At 45.0% G+C, this 8866-nt stretch overlaps 1 protein-coding gene across 1 annotated transcript; it reads left to right on the forward strand.

The window, feature by feature from the left end:
• Positions 1 to 1195: 1195 nt before the first annotated feature.
• On the forward strand, positions 1196 to 8623 carry si:ch73-22a13.3 (inositol-trisphosphate 3-kinase B). Its single transcript, XM_063189300.1, has 7 exons — positions 1196 to 2386; positions 3794 to 3878; positions 4355 to 4568; positions 6310 to 6514; positions 7014 to 7115; positions 7349 to 7420; positions 7996 to 8623. Exons 1-7 carry the CDS (start codon positions 1460 to 1462, stop codon positions 8284 to 8286), a joined length of 1896 nt encoding a protein of 631 aa, XP_063045370.1. The 5' UTR covers positions 1196 to 1459; the 3' UTR covers positions 8287 to 8623.
• Positions 8624 to 8866: the final 243 nt, after the last annotated feature.

Genomic DNA, 8866 nt, shown 5'->3' on the forward strand with positions numbered 1-8866 from the left:
AAACTATGCATCCCCGGCAGATATTAGGTCATTTTTACTCCATTAGTAGCTATTTTAATCAGTTCATGTGTGTTTTCAAACTGTTAAGACAAATATTAAAGCTCAACTATAATTTCAAGACAATGTCAAATGGATTTATTACACGGGTATTGTGAGTGAAAATTGGTACTTTGGGTCTGAAGATTTCATCCGTGTAAGTAATTACACTTTTCTCGAGGTGTTAGTCACAAAGCCCAATCCTCTACCCCCCAAACCCCCCCCCCCCCTTTTGGCATTACACAATAAATAAGCAAACAGAAACTTGTATTCAGATTAACCTACCTTCTTGGTGGTTCGTATTCAGAAATTCAAAAACATATTTTTGTTTTTTTTGTTTTGCTAAATCGTTAAAGGGGGGGCTAATACTAATGTAGGGGGGGCTAAATCCCCCCTAAAATGGGTCTAACGACGGCCCTGCGATCAACTTCATGTATTCAAATTGTTGTGTAGCCTACATCTGTATGGATGTTTGTCCAATTCTCCAAACTCATGCACTTCATCACCCACAGCATTATCTGGGATATATTACAAGACAAAATACACAAAAAACATTGTCTTGTTTTTCATATAGGGATGACATGATGCTCTCACCATTATTGTCCTTTTGTAATGAAGGCAGGGGAAATAAAACGCATGTTGAAATCTGAGGGGAGAAATAAATATATCTTATGGGAGGGCCTGCACCAGGAAGTTTTATTTTTGGTCATCATTTTCCTTCCTTCCTTCCTTCATTGTCATGACAAATCATAATGCATATAAGCTATACAAAAACAAGCAACACATGAAAGCAAATAATAATAATAAAATTACAATTTTGATACAAAAAAACAGCCTAGCCACAAGAGAGGCTATGGCAAATAATAGCCTATATTCAATTAGGAGGCAATTAAGAAAACGCTATTGTGTATATCACAGAAATAAAGGTAGGCCTATAGCCTATTAACACCCTCGTGTTATTGTGAAGGGGCAAATTGCTGCGCTCAGGAGACATAAATAAACATAGGTCTATCCATAGACTGAATGTAGCTATTTATTATAGTTAGTCATGCACCCAGCTACTCTCAGTAAAGAAGGGTGCAATTAAAAGCGCGCGCTTGAGTCTGTGCCCTTAAAAGTGTTTTGGAAACCTCCACGATGTGCGTGAGCCTCGCGTCACAACATGCAAAACAGCTTTCACTCTCGACGTAAAATCCGCCAGAAACACGATGTAGACTAGTCAGCGGCTACACTTTCATGCGTAATGGTCTGTACCCTTCCGTCACCAACGAAAGTTTTATTTCTTTCTTCAACTGTAGGACTGTGTGGATTTAGCCTTCTCTGGAGCAGCGCCTTCTCCGCGTGAAGACATTTCACCATGCCCGTCCGAAGCCAAGTAAAAGACTCTTTGTTCCACTGTTGAATCTTTGCATCTTTGAACAGCATGAGCATCAACATTTCCCCACCAGTTTCACGCGATCAGAAAAGGGAGAGAGGAGAGACGCCAGAGGCATCAGAAGGAATTGTTGGTTTGTTAGATGGGCATACTCATGGGAAAGAAATGCCCAGTTGTCAAAGTCCTATCCTGGAGGGACCTAAAGGCAAGCCGAAGTTGCAGTCTGCCCAGGCCGTGCTCTCTCCAAGAGCTGATGGAAAAGGAGAGGAGAACCCTGAGATATCACACACACCACCTCCATGCACACCAGGAGACACAGCTGAGACCACCACACACAAGCTGCCAAGAACTGGAGATATTACACAACCACCTCAGGCACATTTGCCAGAAACATACACCAGAGCAGCTACACACACACAGCCCACAAACACATCAACACACAGTACATCACACGCAGGCACACTGCGACCTGGAGTGGAAGAGGAGAGAGATGGAAGAGTAGAAGAGAAAGAAGAGGGAGAACAGCATGGGGAAGAAGGGATGCAGTGGGACAAGAAAAGGGAGATGCCTAGGAGAAGCCTGTGGCGCCTGAGGGACAGGGGGATGGAGGACAGGTGGGGTAAAGTCAGAAGGGAATGGAGGCGCAGTGCCAGCAGCCTGGAGAGGACCTCTGCAGAGCAAGGGATGGCGTGGGAGAGAGAGGCCAGGACACTGGCTCAGGATGACAGGACGGCGAGAGACCGCTGCAGGGAAGAGGGCGAGGAAGAAGGAGAGAGGGCCAGGGAGAGGAGGAGTGTGGGAGAAGGTGAGCGGAGAGCGAAGGACATGGTGCCACATCACATCTTGTCCCGCATGCTGGTTCACTCGGCCTCATCGTCGTCCTCCTCTTCGTCCTTCAACTGTTCCTCTCCTGAAAGTGATGAAGTGTTCAGTGAGGGAGAGGATGTAGCCGCACGTCGGAAGATAATGAAGAGGGTGAGTGGGCATTTGTGTGGTTGAAGGGTGTATGTGTCTGTTAGGGGTGCTTATGAATGTCTGTGAAATCAATGTGTTTGTCTTGGTCCTTGCAGAACCACAATTGAAACATCTGATTCAAACAACTGAATCTGCCTTGAAAGCACACATGGGACATATGCACACTACCTATCCCTTCAGACTTCACATCAAAGACTATTCCCTAAGGCAAGGTGTCTGTTTGCCAGTCATCTATTCCTGTAACTAAATATTACCATTATCAGCTGCTATGGTCATGGGATATCAAAAATGAACAGCTAGACCACAAAAGAGCAGGTCATTGTGTGTTAACTTGCCCAGTCTGGTTATTCCTATAGCTATTCTGTAGGGGGTTTAATGTTACAATGACACCACAATCCTAACAGACATAATAATTTATTTATTTATTGTTTATTTGTGGGTAGACGCACAATTCTATGTACTCATTCACAGTATACTACATAACATGAAAATGCTGCTTGTCACCAGCTTGTTGACAAGTATACTTTTGATCATTTGTCTCTAGTAGTTTGGTGATTTCACATGCATTTCACACTCAGCAGAAAATCTTAGCAAATGTCAACAACAATGTTTCCCACTTGCCCTGACTGGCAATTACATTGAAACAATTACAGATAGCCAATTAGATGTTTCACTACATTGCAATAGTATGCATTGGAACAGAAGTATGTTTCAGCATTGTTCGGGTAGTGGCAATAACAAGAAGGATAAAGTACCATAAATACATGTGCCAACAGAAGATGGCCAGGAGACTCCACTGGCAGACATGTGTGATGGATGATTTCAGAAAATGCTTTGTCAGCAATATCATCATGACCCTCATTTCATTTACCTTGAGGGGAAAACCTGCAGGGCTAATCGGCAGGACTTTCTAATAACGTGTTTACTTATTTCATGTATGCTCTCACAGGTCAAGGCCTTCTTCTTCAACAGCTAGATAATGAAAAGAAAACCACACATACATACACACATTTCTCTACCCCGTTCTTGTATTTGCATTTGTCTGATTTGACTACAGCATTTGCATGCGTGTACTGGAGATAGAAGAGAGCAACTGTAGAATTTGTTCTTACTGGTTTAGGCCTCACAACACACGCACGCACACACGCACACACGCACACGCACGCACACGCACGCACACACACACAGGACTACATACATTACAGTTTCATTACCAAAACAAATCCCAGGCCAATATAACATGTAGAATATCTGACAATAACCTTTTGACCTTTTAATAAACAAGTGTGTTTCACCCTTCAGCCTTACACGTTCACATGCCTTAGACTCCTTTTTACCCCTTTGCCCTTTATATCCCTAACATCTGTGGACTCACGCGCACCCCCATCTCTCCCTCATCTTCCACAGTGTCGCTCTTGGAGGACCTTCCTGACCATGATGCAATGGTCCAAGCGCAGGCAGAGTTCCTGGGTCCAGCTGGCTGGCCATCAAGGTAGGCTACCTAAAGATGACATTATATTACATTACACATAGCCGACACTTTTATCCAATGCGATTTAAAGTTATTTACAGGGTATTGGTTTTATTCCCTGGAGCAATGTCCCTTACTTTGTCAGAGGGCACTTCAGCCATGGATGCAAGGAGAAGTAAGTGTGGGATTTGAACCTGCAATTCTCTGATCTTACGACCACCTTCCTAACGGGCCACAGCTGCCCCTCTGACAAACGCACATGCAAAGCACACACACGCACATCCACACCTAGGAATACCCTTGCATTCTCACAAAAACACTTACGTGTGTGTGTGTGTGTGTGTGTGTGTGTGTGTGTGTGTGTGTGTGTGTGTGTGTGTGTGTGTGTGTGTGTGTGTGTGTGTGTGTGTGTGTGTGTGTGTGTGTGTGTGTTGGTGTTTGTGTGCGTGTGCTGGTGTTGGTGTGCGTGTGCGTGTGCGCATGTGTGTTTGTTTCAGGTAACTTCCAGCTCAGTGAAGGTGGTGAGGTGCTTAAGCGCTGGAGTGAAGTCGAGGCCTCGTGTCTCCACCTGTTGATGTCAGATGTTCTACGGGAGTTTGTGCCACGTTACTATGGTACCCTCGCTCGCAACGGCAGCAACTACCTGCGGTTGGAGGACCTGCTCAGTGGACTTAGCAACCCGGTCATCATGGACTGCAAAATGGGAGTACGGTATGTACCAATAATTAATTTTCATTGCCGCACAATGAAAAAAAAACGTGTAGAGGTGGATTTGTGGTGTGGCTTGGTAGCATGGAAGCACACAGCCATGATTTATGTTCAATTCAAGGATCACAAATGCCTCTTAAACCACTGGTATTAACAAAGGGTATTAAGTATTATGAAGGACATTAGCCAATCAATGAAGTAGGTGTTGTAGTAACCTTTTCAATAGGAGAGAAGTGCCGCAAACTCTCGAGTTGTTTAAACAAGTGTCGTTTCGGCCTGTCGGCCTTCCTCAGGTCACGTGTACTAACTTTTTCAACCTTAACTTCATAATGCCAAAAGTTTGCCTTTGTTGTTGCAATCTTACATTTAGGCATTTACAAGGTAATATCAAAGCACATTCATGTCTTGATGTAGTGGCCACATTGCATGTGAGAAAAATGTTTACATTTACAACTTGGCTAGGTGACATCATTTGGACTACTGCTACTGTATGAGTCTTCGTGAGGAAGGTTTACTTGTGTCCCGTGCCACACTCTGCTAGTTGGCCTCCATTACACTCACCCCCCTAAACCTCACTCCCATCCCATATCTATGGCACCAGTGTAACCCAGGTTTTCCTGCACAGCTCGCCACTCTGGGTTTGAACCTGCCACCTCCTTGTCAATGCTCCAGTTCGGGCATGAAAGGCACATCGTGATACTGTTGAGCTAAACGACTAATTTGATAGCTCAGCGCTACAATACTGTATGAGGCTTCGGGAGGGAGGTTTACTAGCATTCCACGCCACACTCTGCTAGTTGACCTCCATTACACTCACCGCCCCCCCAAACCTCACTCCCATCCGGGTCAGGGCACCAGACCAGTGTAACTGAGGTGTTCCTGCACAGTCCGCCACTCTGGGCTCGAACTCGCCACCTCCTCCTCAACTCATCAGTTCAGGTATGAGTGGCACGATACTGCTGAGCTAAAGGACCAGTCTGATTGATCAGCGCTACCGATACTGTATGAGGCTTCAGGAGGGAGGTTTACTAAAGTTCCACACCACACTCTGCTAGTTGACCTCCATTACATATAATAGAGTTGTCCCATGCTTTGAACCTGGGCCTCAAGGGTATAGGCTATACCACAGCGCCGCCTTGATTGCTAGAGCAAAGAGTCATAGATCTGAACACTAGATACCGTGTTGACCACTCACTTGTACTGGAACGACTGGCTAAGGTCAGATTACCGCCATGTTTCAGCGACAAGGTAACTAGCACATTGACCTGTGGCCGCATGTCTGTATGCACTGTACTGTATATACTAGGCCGCTGTCCTCTTGCCTGTTTTTGTCAGTTAGTGCTTATGCATGTGGAGCATGGCACATGTGCAGTAGTCTTGTGATGGTGTGTGTGTGTGTGTGTGTGTGTGTGTGTGTGTGTGTTTCCTGTCTTGGACGAGTCTTGCTCAGGGATGCAAAGTGAATTTCAGTACAACCTGGCATTCTATGCCTCATGCGTCACTGTTCCGTCACACCAGGGTCACCTATCCTGGGGGCCCCCTCATACAGCAGGGGATTGCAAGTTTTTAGTGATGCCAAAGTGCAAGGTTGGCGATCAGAGGGTTTTTTTTTAAAGGAAGCACTCACAGAAATGAGGAGTTTTCGTTCGCAAGCTTCTTGGGTTAGGAGAATCAAGCAGCTGGTAGCATGCCCCCCACCCCTCCCTACTCAACTGCACGTTTCTTTGTGTCTCAATGTTTTCAGAACTTACTTGGAGGAGGAGATAGCCAAGGCAAGAATCAGCCCTGTCCTGCGTAGTGATATGTACCACAAGATGGTGAAAGTAGATCCGTCAGCGGCGTTGCCGGAGGAACACGTGCAGGGCGCCGTGTCCAAGCTGCGTTATATGCAGTGGCGGGATGCGGTCAGCTCAACCACTACACTGGGGTTCAGGATCGAAGGCATCATGGTGAGCAGACAAGCACACACAAATAAACACAGTCATGTAAATTATTACAAAAATGCCACTACACAATTGGTGTGTGTGCGTGTGCGTGTGTCATGCTGGCACCTGCCAACCGACCAATAATAGGTAAAACTCAGCCGTGGATAGATATATCATACCCAAGAATATCTTTTTTTGCATCTTGTGTGATATTTATGTTCAAGAAAGACCATTCAGATACCAGTACTGTAGGCCTATGTAGTTTTATTGTAACACTGTACGTATGGCCATAGCACACTTGTTTTGTTTTATTTCATCTTGTTTTATCACTTCATTTTCTAAGCTATCATGCAAAAGAAAGTAGGCCTATGTTTAAAAATACTGACAACAAAACTGCGGCTAGTAGAAAGGTGAATGGCCGACTCTGGAAAACCACAAGCCACTGAGGCCGGTGACCAAAATGTGAGCAAAAAGTGAATGTCAAGCCCTTGTGTGCGTGTGCGTGTGCGTGTGTGCGTGTTAGCTGGACAATGGGACAGTGCTACGAGACTTCAGCAAGACCCAGAGTTTGCCTCAACTCATAGATGCCTTCCTTACCTTCTCAAAGAGCAAACTTCATATTCTGGTGCGTATTTGGTTTCATATCTTTGCCCATCTCTCTCTCTCTCTCTCTCTCTCTCTCTCTCTCTCTCTCTCTCTGCACCATTTTTCTGGATTTTACATTTCTGTTTTTCACCAAACTGATATTCAAACATTCAGAGACTGGACTCTGGAGTACCTACTATGTTGTTGTTTTTGCTGCCTAGGCAAACAGCACTGTAATCCAAACCAACAAGTTATGCCTTTTCTGTCCACCAGAGGGCGTACCAGTCCAGACTCCAAGCTCTGAGGGAGGCCCTGAAGGAGTCTGAGTTTTTCAGCACACATGAGGTGAGGTCCGTTTGCCTGGCTCTTGCCTGACCTGTAATTCCGCGCAGCTTCGCGAGCTCCACTACCACCAAGGGGCTCCAGAGCTCAAACACACAGAGGTCTGGTAGGAACCAGGCTAGAGGTTCGTGCCTACTGGCAACAAATGATGTCTGGAAAATGCTACAAACAACCTACACATTTTGAGTACTGTGTCTCCTTGCGAAGGATACATTGGGCAGCTGATGCAGAAGTCAGAATGACTAGTGTCATCAAAAAGGAGGGAGTCCAAGGCACTATCCTTATCCAAAAATTATAAAAAGCCTTTATTTAAACAGGGCTATTTTTAAGTTAAAAACATAATCAGGACAGACACCCTGAAAAAGGCTCTGCACCGCTACGTGTGGGTGTCTTCCCCCTGATCATGTTTTTAAATTTAAAACAAATTACCGAACAAAATTTGAGCATGGTGGCATGACCACTGTAGAGAGGCTGATCACAAAAAAATGGTGAAAACTTTTCACCATTTTTTTGTGATCAGCCTCTCTACAGAAACCATATAATAATTGTCTAATCTTCTATATGTGCTACCCTCCCAGGTGATTGGCAGCTCTCTTCTCTTTGTCCACGACTCCTCAAGAAAGGCCAACATCTGGATGATTGACTTTGGCAAGACCATGCCCACCCCCAACACTGTGCAGCTACGGCACGACATGCCCTGGGTGGAGGGCAACCGCGAGGACGGCTACCTCACAGGCCTGGCCTCCATCATGCAGCTCCTGTCCGAGGCCATCCATCGAGCCCGCAGCGGGTGCCTGGAGCGCTCTGACTCTCAGACACTGAATGAAGACGATGTTCACCCCATGGACGTACAGTCTGCGGCAGAGTGATGGGCCACATCACATGCAATGACTTTGTAGGTCATCAGAGGGTCACAGGCATGCCTTTACCAGCCTGTTGGAGATAGGAACTGAACTAAACAAGGTCCTTGGGCTTAAGGCCCAAAAATAACACATGCCTTATTTTCACAATCAAGGTTCATCAGTCAGTCAAACCAGTCATGATCCTTGATTTAGCCTACCAGTTGTGTGGTATAGGCCTATGAGTTGTAGGCCCAACGTCTCAGTTTCGCACACATTTTAGTTTTTTCATACAGTGTAATTTCTTCGATATTTGAAATGCTAAATTAATGGTTTGAACAGATTTAATAAAATATGAATGTGCATATTTCAGTGTGACTGTATTTTCATTAGCTATAGGCCTAGGGTTATTTCGTCGTATCAAAAAGTCTATGGCTAAGGCCTAATTTATTGTGAAAATCCAAGTAGGCAATGTGAGCAAAATGGAAATTTCACATTTAGATTTTGGCAACTCTTGAATTTGAAAATGTTGGCCATAAAAAATATGTATACAATTATGCAACGTAAATTGACTGACAAGTGCATCATTCTCTTGCCAATTGATTTGCCA

The sequence above is a fragment of the Engraulis encrasicolus genome, chromosome 22 (assembly GCF_034702125.1).
Source record: "Engraulis encrasicolus isolate BLACKSEA-1 chromosome 22, IST_EnEncr_1.0, whole genome shotgun sequence".
Classification (NCBI taxonomy): Eukaryota; Metazoa; Chordata; class Actinopteri; order Clupeiformes; family Engraulidae; genus Engraulis; species Engraulis encrasicolus.

What these genes read in the sequence shown, in the direction of transcription:
- si:ch73-22a13.3 (XM_063189300.1), top strand. Translation starts at nt 1,460, where the DNA reads ATGAGCATCAACATTTCCCCACCAGTTTCACGCGATCAGAAAAGGGAG. An exon ending in TCAGGATCGAAGGCATCATG is followed by an intron (nt 6,515 to 7,013) that starts GTGAGCAGACAA and finishes TGTGCGTGTTAG; the next exon opens with CTGGACAATGGGACAGTGCT. An exon ending in AGAGCAAACTTCATATTCTG is followed by an intron (nt 7,116 to 7,348) that starts GTGCGTATTTGG and finishes TCTGTCCACCAG; the next exon opens with AGGGCGTACCAGTCCAGACT.